The sequence below is a fragment of the Camelus dromedarius genome, chromosome 9 (genome assembly GCF_036321535.1).
Source record: "Camelus dromedarius isolate mCamDro1 chromosome 9, mCamDro1.pat, whole genome shotgun sequence".
Lineage (NCBI taxonomy): Eukaryota > Metazoa > Chordata > Mammalia > Artiodactyla > Camelidae > Camelus > Camelus dromedarius.
Window position 1 is genome coordinate 8,147,793 of NC_087444.1, and position 15,691 is coordinate 8,163,483.

Here is a 15,691-nt window from a genome sequence, read left to right on the forward strand (position 1 = left end):
CACCATCGGCTTCTTCCGGTTTTGCGGAGGATGGGCGGGTAGTTCCGGGCGTGTCTTGCGTGGCGGGACCTGAGGCAGCCATATTTGTTAAGGGAAGGGGACCCGAGAGAAAGTGACAACTTTTCCTCTCTCCACCCAATCGATGCTAGCCATCCGAAGCGAGCCCTGAATTATGGCGGCTTCTGCGCCGACGCCGCACGGAACTGGCTTTCCAATTGAGGGGCGATGTGGTTACTATGTGGAAAAGAAGAAACGGTTCTGCAGGATGGTGGTGGCAGCAGGGAAAAGGTTCTGTGGTGAACACGCTGGAGCCGCGGAGGTCTGGTATCGCCCTACCGTCTCGAGAGTCGGAAATAAGTTTGCTGGTCCGGCACCTCCCCTCTGACAGATTTCCCCTTCTGTCCCCTGGATTTTCCAGCTTTTCCTGTGATAAACGCGGTCCTGGCCTCCCTAGGGAGCGATGATGAGCCCTAATGAAGTGCAGTGTTCTCTTGTACTAAGTAAAGCGCCAGCAGTGACCCGGTTATCTTGATTCCAACTCATAGTAATGCTAGATTTTAGCTTTACTGCAGACTCCCGCTTCTTGCACTCCGCCCAATCTCCGCTTTCCTGATGGGAAGTGGTAGTTTAGAAAGAAGAAAGATCTAAGGTTTCGCTAATTGTGTTTTTATTGTTTCGTGAATAATCACTTCTTGTGAATGCGGTTGAGAGAAACTTTTTAAAATTTTTATTTAGGCATACAATCTTTTGAAAGCAGCTAATAACTACTTTGCTGAAAAGGGGAAGGAAAAAATTTTTAAACGTGTAAGAATTGTCCCTCCTCTTAAAAATTGGTAACAAAAAGTGTACAATTTTGTCCAATTATACATATGATTGTACCGTCAACAATATATATTTTTAGGTACGTGTATTTCTTTAGGATATATATGATAGAAAAAACAAAAAGAAGAGCAGAATACTCGTAAAAAAAAAATAGCATACTTAATAGGTTTTAGAAAGAATAAACCAAAGAGACAAGCGTATGATTTCATGCCTTCTGAATGTCTGGTATTATTTATGTTATTTTTCTTTGTTAGTCAGATGGTTTATCTTTCTAGGCAATATCCAGTACAGATAAACTCCCAAAGCCCCTTCGTCAGCTGCTGTCCTTCAGCCACAGCTCTACTTCGTATTTTGACTTGACTGGTATTTGCCTAGAGGGATATTTGTTCTCAACTAAGACCTTACACTTCACCGTAACCAGACATCCAGAAGGTGACTGAAGGTGGTGACAGTAGTAGAATATGAATAGATCCTTACAGGATTGTCCGTATTCCTGGAGAGGAATGGCATCGTGTTGTGATTAATCGCTTGAAGAAACATTGCAAAATACCGAGTGGAAGCATTTTCCATGACTGTGATTTGGTTTTCAATTTTGGGCATCCTACTGAATCTGTAATTTATAACATAATTGGGTGTCATATTTAAATCTTTTTTTCCTTAGGTGTCATATATAGCTGAGACCACTTGTATTCATTTTTACCCAGTGGTTCTTAAGTGGGGATGATTTAGTGTCCCCAGGAGACATTTGGTAATGTTTGAAGACGTTTTGGTTGTCACAGCTGAAGAGTGTTTTTGGCATCTAGTGGGTAGAGGCCAGAGATGCTGCTAAGCATCCTACATTGCACAGGGCAGCCCCCACAAAAAAGAATTATCCAGCCCAAAATATCAATAGTGCCAAGGTTGAGAAACCCTGTTTCTAAACCCAGATAATAAATTTTAATAACAAAATTTAAAAGTGCTTTTTTTTACCCCTACTCTATGGTTAGACTTTGGGAGGTTAGTTTTCTCTTTTATGGAGGTTAGACTTTAAAATCAGCAAATAAGGAAGAATAATGTATTTTCAAAAAGATACTGAAAAGTCTCTTCTTGTTCATGAAATTCAGTGTACATAGTTTTGTGGATATGCTGGGAGGCAGATCAGAACTGAAATAAACTCAAAAAAGAATTATTAATAGTAATAGTGGCTACTTAGCATTTATGATATGAACAGCACTGTGCTAAGCAGTTTTTTTTTTTTAACTATTAGTTCACTTAAATTTTACAAACCTTAGGAGGTAAGTTATATTCATCTTTTAGATGAGGCAATAAGCCCACCTCAGATTGTAGAGTTAGGAGCTGATAGATAGAATTGGGAATCATACCTAGGCAGTCTGGCTAACCAGTGGTTGTAACTATCATACTATCCTATTACATACAGATTCATATCAACGTTGGGTAGAATTGCCAACACTAGTCCTTTATTTTTCCCAAATGCATGTAGTTAAGTCCATGTAACTTAGAAACGAACAGTATGTAACTCCTCTATACTAAAGAGTTGAAAAGCCAGTAGAGTATGACCACATACCAAATAGTTAAAATGCAGATGGTCCTCAACGTACCATGGTTCAACTTAGGATTTTTCGACTTTACTGTGTTACGGGAGCAATAGACATTCAGTAGAAAGCGTCCTTTGAATTTTGAATTTTCATCTTCTCCTGGGCTGGTGATATGCAGTGCTGGGCAGTGGTGGTGAGCCAGGGCTCCAGGTCAGCCACACTACCACAAGAGTAAATAACTGATAACGCTTACATTCAGTCCCCATATGACCATTCTGTTTTTCACTTTCAGTATCCAATCAATTACATAAGATATTCAATGCTTTATTATAAAATAGGCTGTTAAATGACTTTGCCCAATTGTAGGCTAATCTAAGTGTTCTGTTCATGTTTAAGATAGGTTAAGTAGGTAGGTTAGACATATTTGATTTAGGATATTTTCAACTTACTATGGGTTTATCAGGATGTAACTCTATTGTAACTCAAGGAAGATTTGTATTTCATTATTTCTGAGATACTTTTATTTTACATTTTAACATCTCTGAAGTCAGAATGCTTCTTAAAATCAACAAAAAAAAGGCGTAATTTAAATTGGCAGCATTTTTTTCTTTCTTAGTAATGTCTAAAATAATAGTGTATGTTATTGTCAGTGCTATCATAGATTCAGAATTCTATATGTAGACCTTCTCTGTAACCTATTTGAAGCTATAAACCCTTGTTTTCCAAAGCAGTATTTGCTCATATGTGCAAAAACCAGCTACCACTGGAGACATTTTTTAACTGAAGTATAGTTGATGTTATAGTGTATGTTACAGATGTACAATATAGTGATTCATGATTTTTAAAGTTTATACTCCATTTATAGTTATTATAAAATATTGGCTATCTTCCCTGTGTTGTACAATGTATCATTGTAGTTTATTTATTTTATACATAATAGTTTGTATCTCTCAGTCCCCTACCCCTATATAGCCCCTCCTCCCTTCTCTCTCCCCACTGGTAACCACTGGTTTGTTTTCTGTAAGTCTGTTTCTTTTTTGTTTTTTGTTCATTTATTTTTCCTTTTCTTTAATTGAAGTATAGTCAGTTTCCAATGTTGTGTCAGTTTCTGGTGTACAGCATAATGTTTCAGTCATACATATACATACATATATTCCTTTTCATATTTTTCATATATACAAGATATTGAATATAATTCCCTTCTTCTTTGTTTTGTTCACTAGTTTGTTGTATATTTTAGATTCCACATATAAGTGATATCATAGCACTTGTCTCTCTCTGTCTGACTTATTTCACTTAGCATGATACCCTCCAAGTCCATCCATGTTGTTGCAAATGGCAAATTTTCATTTTTATGGCTGAGTAATATTCCACTGTATGTTTGTACATACGTGTATATGTGTGTGTGTGTGTGTGTGTGTATATACACACCACACCTTCTTTATCCATTCATCTGTTAATGGACACAGGTTGCTTCCATATCTTGGCAGTTGTAAATAATGCTGCTATGAACATTGGGGTGTGTGTATCTTTTCTAATTAGTGATTTTGGGTTTTTTTCAGATGGATACCCCAGAATGGAATTGCTGGGTCATTTGGTAGTTCCATTTTTAGTCTGTTGAGAAACCTCAATGCTCTTTTCCATAGTAGCTGCACAAATTTACATTCCCACCAGCAGTGTACAAGGATTCCCTTTTCTCCACATTCTCACCAACATTTGTTATTTGTATTATTTTTGATAAAAGCCATTCTAACAGGTATGAGGTGATACCTTACTACACTGGAGATTGTTGTTTTTGATTTTTGTTTTATTAATATGCTTTTAAGGTTTCCTTACCTTGTTTTGGGATGGTATAAGCTTATGTTTACACTGAAGTTATATTTAGTATCTGTAAAGCAACAAACTTAGTATTTTATTCAAATAAAATATATCCTTTTTTTTAATAGGAAGAAAATGCTCGGAAAAGAATCCTCTGTCCTTTAGATCCAAAACAGTAAGTATGGGTCAGAGAAGGGTTTTTCTGTGCTGAAAACAGTAATTATCACGGTCTTATTTTAAATAGTTTTTTCTTTATATTTAGCACAGTATATGAAGATCAACTAGCAAAGCATTTGAAAAAATGTAACTCAAGAGAGAAGCCTAAACCTGTAAGTGTTTGATTGGTAAAACACTTGAATGATGAAATGTGCCATATGTAATGTTTATATATACTTGGTAGGTTACAAAAGTGAATTTTTAACAAGGCTCTTGCCTCAGGAGGCTTAAATATGGCAAATACCTTTGAGATAGGACATCTGATTGTGAATCTACTTAAAGTCCTAATTCAGATAATAGAATTTTATGCAACAAGAGTGGTATTTAGAGAATAATTCCACACTTTATTTATTAAACAATATTTACTTAGTACCTACTAAATTTATTTCAATAAAATATGATCCCAGCCTTCCAAGGAACTTATTTGAGATTGGTAAGTAAACTTGTAAATAGTAGATATTTTCTAATAAGTTCAATGAAAGAAGTAAGTACACATTTGATACAAGCACATACTTGCGTTGAAATTAAATCCGAGGGGGCAGGTGAGGCTTCCCAGGGGGAGTAACACTTGTGCCAAGCCCTGGTTTGGCAGAGAAAAGGAAGAAGAGTCCTTCCAGATGGAAAGGCAGTGCAGAGGCAGGAACTGAGAAGGCACACGCAGTTGTCAAGGAATTTGGACTTGTTCTGAAAGACATGGGGAACCACTGAAAGATTTCAAGCGAGAGTATGGTATTAGATTTATCTCTTAGAAAACTTTCTCTTAGAGCAATGTGGGAGGATGACTTGGAGTCGGAAGGACTAGTTAGGGCCATTGCTGCAATCCAGGTAGGATGTGAAAAGAGACTGAATTAAACAGGATGGGAAAAATGTAGGTAAATTCAAGAATTATTTAGCTACCAGAATCAGTAAATCTTGGTGACTGATTGGAAATTCAGAGTTGGATACATGAGTCTAAAATTTGATAGAAAGATTGGGCAAATAATAAAGATTTAGAAGTCAATACATAGAGATCACAGGTGAAGCTTTGGATTTTTAAGTTACCCAGGGTAAGAGATTGAAGGGGTGAGAGCTTGTTTATTCAACAGATATTAACTGAACACTTATGCCAGGCATCGTACCAAGCACCCTGCCTGGAACAACGTTACAGTCTAGTGGAAGAGACAGAAGTTGCAATATTATATGTGTTAAAATAGATTAAGTACAGAGTGCTGTGAAAGAATAAAAGAGGAGAGCCTAACCCTTTTTTGGGAGGACTTAGCAGGTGAGAGAGATGGGAAAGGAGTCAGGGAAGCTTCTCTGAAGGAATGTCATCAGATGAGACCTAAATGTCAAGGGGAGATCATCCAGATAAGGAAGAAAACAAAGATAAGGGTCTAGAAGTGAGAGAGTAGACAGCTTCGTCTGGGACTGGGCCTTTCACATGATGAGTATGGAATACAAAGGGAGAGCAGAGTAGAAGATGAGAGGTAGGCAGGAAGTAGAGTGTGAGACCAGTGAGACCACGGACAGAGCTCTAGGTGACACTGACATTAAAGGCTGAGCTGCCAGTAGGAAGCATAGAAAAATGTTGAGACAGGATGCCTGGAGAGGTAGGAAAGAAAAAAAAAAGCAAGACCATGGTATATCAGAAGACAGGGGAAGGAGAATCTCAATAGAAAAGAGTGGTCAATTGTGTCCAGCATCACAGAGGAATCAAGGAAGGTAGGGACAGGAGAATCCATTGGGTTGGCAACATGGCGGTGGTTAAAGATCAAAGAGTTTAGCAAAATGCATGCGTAATAGGGTAGAGCGGGCAGAAATCAGACTGAAATGATACAGGAGTAAATGGAAGATAGGGTAGTAGAAATCATAAGCATAGCCTATTCTTTCAAGAAACTTGTCTGTGAATGAAACTTGAGAGTTAGATTGGCAGTCAGAGAGGAAGGTAGGACAGAAGGAGTATGTTTTAAGATGGGTGAAAACTTAGTTTTATTTATGTGCTTAGAGTAATGAGCCAGCAGAGAGGAAGAAATTGGAAATAGAAGAAGGCATCATTGATAATGTGAGATTCACCAGGAAGCAAGCAGAGATAAGGTACAAAATAGAAGTAGACGGGAACAATGAGAGAAAAAACTTCCGCTGAGGAGGATGGGAAGGAGTAAAAGATGGGTATCAGTTCAGGGATATTTGAGCTGACAGGGGGTTAATTCAGAAAGTTGTCATTTGATAGCTCCACTTTCTTACTGAAGTATGAGATGAGGCGACTGAGGGGGATGATGGTATAGCAGGAGATCTGAGTAGAGAGGTAAAAGTTTAGAATTAGAGTTATGAAGAAGAATTGCCAGGCATCCTTGAGAGTCAGACTGAGATGGAGACACTGAGTGTGAACTGGCACCAGGCCAAATGACTGAGCAGTTTCGCTTCAGCAGTGTTCAGCAGGCCAGATACTGGGAGTTAAAAATCGTATTAACGCAGGCATTAGGTTTTGTAAGGGTGTGTGTGACAGAAGGACCTGATTGTGAAAGATGATGATAACAATGGTACTGAGTGTCCAGACTGGATGGCATGAAAGGGAAGCCATAAATTAGCTGAGAAAAAGTAAATAGAGGCCTTTAAAAGGTGAAAGAACATGATTAGGAGCAAGAGAGTCACTGTAATTTGCACTAACATAGTGCCCAATCTAGAGGGCCCGTTAAGGTAGTTTGCCAAAGTGGAGTGAAGGTCACTAGAATTAAGAAGGTCAACAGAGCTATTTGTTGGGTGGCTTGAAAACATGGTCAGATTGGCTGAACTTAGTGGAAAGAGCAGCTTGATGTCAAAATTCCTAATGAATATCGGGTAATGACCAACAGATTGATAGTTGACAACTGCTAGATTTAGAAAATTTAACAGCCCAGTATTTCTCAGTGGGGGCTTTTGTCATTTTAAGTGGGACAGTCATATCATGTGCACTTCAACACATCCCTGTATTTAGCATTCCTGGCTTCTGAGTGGCAAATGACAAAGGCCCTTGTCAAGAAGTTTGAAGGATCTGAAATTTTATTTTATTTTTAAGCTAACAAGTTACATTGCTACAAGTTTGTTGATGCTGGTGGAAGATATGAGACTCCTGGGTCAGTGACAAAGGGCTTTGTTACTCAGTGCACAGCAAGCAGCATGAGCTTCTTCTCTGCATCAGTTCCTCTTGCTCCCTAAGTTCCCTCGAGATGGAGGGGCCTTGATCAATGCTATGCATATTTGTGTATAGCTGTGTCATAGCTGAAAAACCCCAAGCTTAGGAAATACATAGCTTTTTAAACGGGCAGTAAGGAAACCTGCCTGAGCTTTGTTCCATAAGTAGACATTGCTTTATTATACTGTACAGTAAGCAGGCCTGCCATGTGCTCTGGAAGGAGACACTGTTTCTTCTAAGATTGCTTGGTATGCAAATGTCCTTGAAAAGATAGTCTAGAATAAAGGGAGTTGGTGCCTTTGCTTGTAAGACTTGCAGAAAATGGAGATTCCTGTGGATAATTGTCTCCCAACAGCACCTCTCAGTCATTTTGACAACAAAGTATCCTTACACGTTTCCAAATGCCTCCCAATTAAGCATCAGTAGGCCAGATGGCATAAGTTGAAAAAGAAAATATTTTTGCATTAAGATGTGTAGAAAAATGATGACTACCCCAGTGAGCCCCTTAGAAAAAAGAATGTTGCCTTTACTTTCAAGCAGGCATGAGGTTATCTTCCTTACCTACGTGTCAAGCTTTAGTTGAAGCAAGCAGGTGGAATATGCGCTCCGGGAAAAGTTTGAAAGGAGAAGTGGGTTTATTAAAAATGGAATACCCCTGTGCAGATTCCACTGCGTGCTGGGACACAGTGGAAAGGAAAGGGAGGAAAGCAGTGGGATGTGAGGAAAATGCAGCACAGTGTTTATGTAGTACACTATCTATGGCGTGGAACTTGGGACCAGGTACAGTCTTATCACTCTTTTGCTTTACTAATAGTTATAGCTAATTTTCTATTATAGTTTTGCCAGTCATTCAGCAAAATATTCTAAATACTCGCTGTCTTCACTGTTCCACTTAATCGCCAGTTGCTAGTATTACCCATGTAGGTAAAGGCAGCAGCACGCGGTCAGCATGTGACCTTTCTACCATCTGTGTAACCCAAGCCCATTTATGCATAAAGTCCCGGGAGTTGTTTTCACCTTCAAAACAGATTACAAAATTAGTACTGTTTCATTCATCTGTATCTACATGGTTCAGTATGGTAGCCACTAGCCCTGTGTAACTATTTAAATTTGACTTAATTAAAGTTAAACAGAATTGAAAATCCAGTTCCTCAGTCGCACGAGCCATGTTTCTAGGCTAGTAGCCACCATGTTGGGCAGAACAGATACAGAGCACTTCCGTCATTGCAGAAAGTTCTGTTGGGACAGTGCTGATCTAGATTCTTGCTTCAAGTCTGTCTCTCTAAAAATGGACTAAAAAGATCTCACTATGTTAATTAAGTAAGAGAGCATCACAGGACATTTCCATTTTCTATTTTAATTAGTAGTTTAAAATAGGAAAAATCAGACCTAAACTGTTGTGCTGTATCTCTGTTTTTGTTCATACTGCCTACCTATCTGATAAGTAGCCATTTGTAATTCTGTTTTTGTTGTCTTTGCTTTAACTGTAAGCAAAACTGACATAGTCCTCAGTCTATGCTGGAGACACAAAAACTTCAGTAAGAATTACTAATGAATTTCTTCAGGCTATAAATATTTATTCACAATACCACATCACTAGAATATAAGATCCATGAACACAGAGGTTTTTGTCTGTTCTGTTCTCCACTGTAGTGAATCCTCAGCACCTGAGACAATTGAAGGGCTGCAGTATGTGCTGAATAATTATTTAATGAATAAATGAATGGGAGGAAGGGAGGATGGCAGGTACAGAATATTGGAAGAAGGGATGGATCAGTTTTTCAGTTTAATTTTTGTGAACTCTTCACATTAATAACAGTAGTGTTATGTTTTCGTTTTGTTTTGTTAAGGACTTCTTTATTCAAGATATTAATGCAGGCTTAAAAGATGAAACAGAAATATCTGAACAATTAGTAAGTATTTACCTTTAATTTTAAAAAGTATTTATGAACACTTCCACACTGTGAATAAGCTCTGTTCTAATTTTTGGAATAAATTAAGTGTTTTGATTTAGAATGCGTTTCTGATAGAATCAACATTATTAGTGGTGGTTGGGTCCCAGACCAGCTCACACCCCATTTTTGTGTATAGGTTCCAATTTCGTCTCTCTCTGAAGAGCAGTTGGAAAACTTAATTAAGAAATTGAGAAAAGCGAGTGAAGGTAAGTCTGCCTAAAGTTGCAAGTTAACTTTTTTTTTAGAAAAATCAGGTGGTATATGAGTTAATTCCACTGTGCTTTAAAAGATATTACTACCATTATTCAGAGCCCTGTGGTTTCATGTTTGGTTCCTTAAGCTTTTGTGCTTCTATTTGGCACAGGTTTGAACTCTACACTTAAAGATCAAATCATGTCCCATCCAGCATTGCATGATGCCCTTCATGACCCTAAAAATGGTGATTCTGCAACCAAACATCTGAAGCAGCAGGTATGTTTAAGCCATAGTAACGCTACTGAAAATGGCCTTTTTGTTCATTTGTTAAAAGCTATTGTTTTTAACAATTGTAGTTATTACTGAGATTTTGTTTGGATTATCTTTCAGGATACAGAATCTTCCCATTTCAAAAAATATGTATAAACACAGATAAAAAATTTTTGGCATGGTTATGGTTCTGAGTACTACATGTTAAATATTTAAAAGCAAGAGAAAAACTTTAAAGCCAAACAGAAATTATCGATGTGCTGCCCTATGTAGAAGTTAACTGTGCTATTTTCCCATTTGAGCCAAATGTGTTTGCTGTAGTTTATAAAATAATCTCGTGAAGTTTGCAGGCTTCTATTTTAGGTAACATTGAAAAATTAAAGTTACTTGGTCCAAGAAGATGCTTTGTTGAGTTTGGAGCAGGAAAGGGAAAATTATCTCATTGGGTTGATATTGCCTTAAAAGATGCTGAAGAAGTTCACTTCATCCTAGTAGAAAAGGTGACCACAAGATTCAAGGTAAGTGAAACCATTGCAGTATATTTTGCACTTTTCTTGTTTGAAAAAAAGAAAAAATGATACTCAGAAACATACCTCTTAAAGAAGATGAATTTTTGTGTGTTTATTTGATTATAGCTTTTTATCCTAATTATATTAATGACTTAAACTGAAGGTAAATTTCTTAATCTAAATTTTGATAGTTCATTGATCTGAGTTCCTAAAGTATTTCCAGAGATAAGAAAATATGTGGAAAGAGCCAAGCTCAAGCTAGGGGTTAAAAAATCTTGGGTCCTAACCTACCTCTGCCACTTACTATTTATTCAGTAAACAATTATGGAGTGTAGCACCGGCTCCAGGATTGATATTGAGTAAAGTCAAAAGAGACATGGTCCATATGTTCTGCACTTATATTTAGAAAGAAGAGACAGACAAATAAATAAATGTTATAGAAAAGTGCTAAAATATGAAAAAAGTCTGCACAGAGTATAGTGTGGGTTCAAAGGAGGGAGTGACAAGTTTTATTGCAGGAAGGGATGGTGAATGGCTACACAGAGAGGGTGATGTTAGAGCTATATCTTGAAAAGTGGATATTTGCTAGATTCAGGGTTTAAGAAGCATTCTAAGAAGCAAGAACAATGTACCCAAATGCCAGAAACATGGGAACATTTCCGTGTGATGGGAGGTAGAGTTCAGCGGTGATTAGGTGGGAGAGACAGGCTAGACAATGGAAGGTTTCATTGAGGAAGGAGTTTGGTTTTATCGAGCTACACACTGGGGATACACTGGAAAAAGGATTTAGTTCTGGACTTCAAGAAGCTTACATATAATGGGACAGACTTACAAGTATATTGGTTCATTATCCTAAGTGTCTAATGATAATGGTAAGTACCAGGTGCCACAGGAGTGTAAAGACAACACCAGCCTCAGTCTAGTGCGGGTCACTGAAGGTTTCCTGGAGGAAGTGACAGCTGAGAGGAGATGGAAAGAATATATAAGAATTGACAAAGAAAATAGAAAAGGGTTTAAAAGTTCATCCTAGCAGCACCATTAAAGCTGTATCAGAAGAGTCTGAAACGTGAAGTAGGGACATTAGTAATAAGACAATTCTTATCCAGCAATCCAAGTAAGAAATGGGCCAGAGCTAAGGAGGTTGCAGTGAGATGGAGAGGAGGGAAAGGGTGTGAGAAATGTGTTGATGTTGGAAGCCAGGAGACTTGGTGATTATCCATTAAGTGTGAAAGAGGAGTTACTTCTGGTGACCTTTTGTGGCTCAGGTGACTAAGTGGCGTTCTTCTCTGACATACTGAATATAGAAGGAGGAAGAAGACAGATAGTTTGAAGGGACAGATGAGTTCAGTTTTGAAAGCAGAGCTTTCTAGTTCACCATTGGATTTGTGTCTGTGCTCATCAGAAGGGTTCTGGGCCACAGTGTAGATGTATAAGTCATAGGCACATAGATACCAGATTAGAATGACTGTAATCTTTCAGGGAGTGTAAGAAGAGGAGCAAGCCAAAAATAGTGTTTTAGGGGCTAACAAAGATTTAGGAACTGGCAAATCATCCTGGGTATGTCATCTATGAACCTTAGTTCCTTCATCAATGAAGTGGGAATTTTTAGAGTTAAGGGAGATAATGTGTACATAGTAATGTATAAAATTTTCAAGCCTTATAAAAATGTTTACTGTTATTATTTTGGAGTCTTCATCACAGAATTTTAATTTTTTAATTAATACTTCTATTTTTCAAATACTAAAAACAATGGAAAATTATTTGCTCTGAATTTTGAAAACAAATAGAAATCTTTCTATTTTCATAAAGCTTTCTTTTACCTAAAAGCCATTGTTATAATGATGTTCTGTTTGTGCAGGTTGATGGCAAACACAGAAAGAAAAATTCAGTGTTTGAGAGACTTCAAATTGATATTCAGCACTTGTGTTTGAGTAAGTTGCATAACTTTCAGTTGCTCTACCATAAATCATAGAAGTTTCAGACTCTGAGGGTTGCTTAGAAATCCAATCATGCAAAACAGTGCTTCAGGGAAAACAAAAATTAATCCATTGTTAGTATAGAACGTTGTATCTAACATTTAGATAAATATAAATGGAATTATGGTTGAAAGCTTAAAAATTATGTTTCAGTATCAACTAGAAATGAAATGTCATACTAAGGAATAGTTTAGAAGCTTTGATAATATGTCCTTACATTGTTTGTTTGTCCTGTTTTAATTAATTACTGTGTCTTTTCATACCATACGCTAGCCTTCTGTCTACAGTTAACATGACTTTACCTAAACTGTTAAAGAGATGAGATAGTTCTCTGCCTAGCTAATATGTAAAAGACAACTGCCTAGAATTTTGAATTGTACCAAAGGAAAAAACCCACCTCTGTGGAACTCATATTTCATAAACACACACACACACACACACACACATACACACACACACACTCATACTCATTAATCATACTCTTTAGTGCCCTTTCTGTGTCTTTTAATAGTTTTTCATATTATTTAAAATGAAAATAATACAAACATATGCCAGTAACCTCTTCCACTAGTTTTAAGTCAGCCTTGTGATGCAGCCCACAGCGGGCCCATGTAGCAAATTAAGTTTGTTGAGTTAATAACCTATAATTTTGTTTACTTGATATTTTTAAAATATATTTGTTTCAATACATCAATCAAGTATTCTGTAAGTTTCCATCTTCCTAAAAAATTCTCTCCTGGATCCTTCAGACTTGTTCCAATCCAAACTGTGTGCCTTCTATTCCTGGGGCACAGTGGTCAACCTTAAAACTCTCTTCTTTCTCATCCTGCAGATTCCTCTCACTCTCCTGGGTTGGAATTTATTTTTCTGCATCTTATCACACATCTTCCTCTATTGATTTACTCTCTTTGAGCCAAGCATCTCCTCCCATAGCCTCCTGAGGAACAATTGCAATAGAGAGAAATTTGAAACCTTGCGTTGTCTGAAAATATCTTTTATTTTACCCATACACTTGATTTGGCTGAGTATTTCTATTTCTAAGTCGAAAATCACTTTCCTTTAGAATTTTGAAACTATTACTCTACTAGTATTGTTGTTTAGAAATTCAGTGCCATTCTGAGTCCTGATCACTTGTATGTAATCTGCCTTTTTCTTTCTAGAAATTCATAGGGTCTTTTCTTTGTCCTCGGGATTCTAAATTCTCAGTGATGTGTTTTGATGTAGTTATATTTTTATCTATTGTGCTGGGCACTTGGTGGTCTCTTGTGTTTATATCAGTCGTTCTCAACCAGAGGCAGTTTTAGCCCCCAGGGAACACTGGCAAGGTCTGAGATACTTCTCTTTGTCATGAGAGGGGACATGCTGCTAACATCTGATGGAAGCCTGCAGTCCCGCTCCCCACAACAAAGGATTATTGGGGCCAAAAGTTAATAATGCCAAGGATGAGAGATCCTGATTTAGAGATTCTAGCATTCTCAGCTTCCTGGGAAGTCTCCATGCATTCTTTCTTTCATAGTTTTCTCTGCGCCATTTTCTCTTTTCTCCCTTTGTGGAAGAACTTCTATGATTTAGTTATTTGACCTCCTGGAATGGTTCTTTACTTGATTTGACTTCTCTGTTCTGTATCTTTTGGCCTTTTCCCTATACTTTCTAAAATTTCTTCAACTTAAGTTCTTCTAGCATAGTTTTAATTTCCAAGATTTTTTTCTCTGAATTTATCTTTGCTAGTATAACCTGTTCTTTTTTCATGTTTGCAACATCTTTGTGAGGATATTAATGATAGCTTTTTAAGAAGTATTCTCCCTTCATATTTTGTTTTCTCTAAGTTGCTCTTTTCCATTTGTTTTGGTCTTTTTCAATGTAGGGGTTGTCCTCAAACATCTGTGCTTTTTGACAGTGTGTTCGTAGTTCAGCCTGAGGGACTAAGAGCTCTGAGTCCTCGGGTGAAGTTGGACTTACCTAAGATGTGATCTTTCCTCTTGGGCTGGTCGGGTTGCTCAGAGAAGACTTTGCTGATCACCTGCCTGGAGGGTAAAGGTCAGGTTACCAACATTCTGGGACCCAGTAAGGAGTAATAGCTTAATCCATATGCACACCCACTTAATCCTGCTCTTTTACCGCACTTCAGCTTTCAACTTCTTATGTCCTCAGTCCAGTGACCTCCTGTTTTATTTGCTCCAGGGAATTAATCTGCAGTTTTGCGCCAAGCGGCTACGAGGTGAGGAGGACTGCTTCTTAACTAGCCCTCCCACCACAACTCTGTGATAAGTGGCTCCCTCAGCTCCTAGTTACCTGGTGCCCCCAATTCCTGAAGCTTCGGGAGATTTGTGAAGTAAATGTAATGGGTTCTCAGCCTTTCCCACTTTTATCTCCTTTTCTCTTCTTCTCATCTTATGAATGGCTTTTTAAAAGTCCTTTTATTCCCGTTTTGATGGGGTTTTAGGAGGGAGCAAACTAGATGCTTGTATTCAATCTGCCATCATTGCCCAGAAGTTCTGCCCTATTTTCTAAGCCCAAAGAAATAGGAGAGAGAAGAAATGAGGTAATTTTCAAGCATAAGAGCTTTCTTAGACAGCCTTTCTCTTCACCTTGATTGATAAGTTTCTTGAACCACCTTAATTTAAACCTCTGTATTCCCTTACACAGGCAAACTTTCCCACTTGGTGCCAATTTCTTCTAGCATGTGATACCATCTGAAAGCAAGCCACAGAGAATTTGAAATATTTACTGAGGACCTCCATTGGACAGTTCAGTGTGCTGGGTGCTGTAGCTGGATTTGTACAGAGAAGCATACTTTTCATGTCAGAATCTTAGAAAAAGGAAAATGAATACCGGGGAAAGATGGAAACATTAACTGTGATATACTACATTTTACTGCATTACCTTGAAGACATCTTTTTTTTTTTTTTTTTTTTTTGCTTTTACACTACTATTACGAATATTTTCTTTTATTCGGAACAGTGTGAAAAGCTAAGATAATATCTTATTCTGATCATTAAGATCTAGTAAAAGCTCTTTTTGTGTATCATAATATTGAAAATTGTATTCTATAATATAAAACATTAATTGTATTATTCATGTGTATGTATCATATATGTTATTTATGCAAGATAAATCTGGTAGGAAAGGTTTTGAGTCCTTTTAACAATAGGTTAATAAAATTTAGCAAAATAAGGCTTCTACAGGATAAAGCCCTGGGTTGGTATATAAGAAATAGTAATGGCCTAAGAGTCAAGGAACTTTA

General features: G+C 37.5%; 1 protein-coding gene across 3 annotated transcripts in view; it reads left to right on the forward strand.

Moving 5' to 3' along the window:
• The window catches only part of TRMT13 (tRNA methyltransferase 13 homolog), a 21,635-nt gene continuing 5,944 nt past the window's right edge, over positions 1–15,691 (forward strand). The window contains exons 1-8 of one of the 3 annotated variants that reach the window (XM_064488759.1): positions 1–319; positions 4,304–4,350; positions 4,438–4,504; positions 9,393–9,455; positions 9,634–9,703; positions 9,862–9,968; positions 10,313–10,480; positions 12,330–12,402. In XM_064488759.1, coding sequence (XP_064344829.1) covers positions 173–319; positions 4,304–4,350; positions 4,438–4,504; positions 9,393–9,455; positions 9,634–9,703; positions 9,862–9,968; positions 10,313–10,480; positions 12,330–12,402 — 742 coding nt within the window. In that variant the 5' untranslated portion in view covers positions 1–172. Of the gene's footprint in view, positions 366–4,303; positions 4,351–4,437; positions 4,505–9,392; positions 9,456–9,633; positions 9,704–9,861; positions 9,969–10,312; positions 10,481–12,329; positions 12,403–15,691 lie in introns of all 3 variants that reach the window. The other 2 variants (XM_031457685.2, XM_010975210.3) reach the window with 2 other exon arrangements.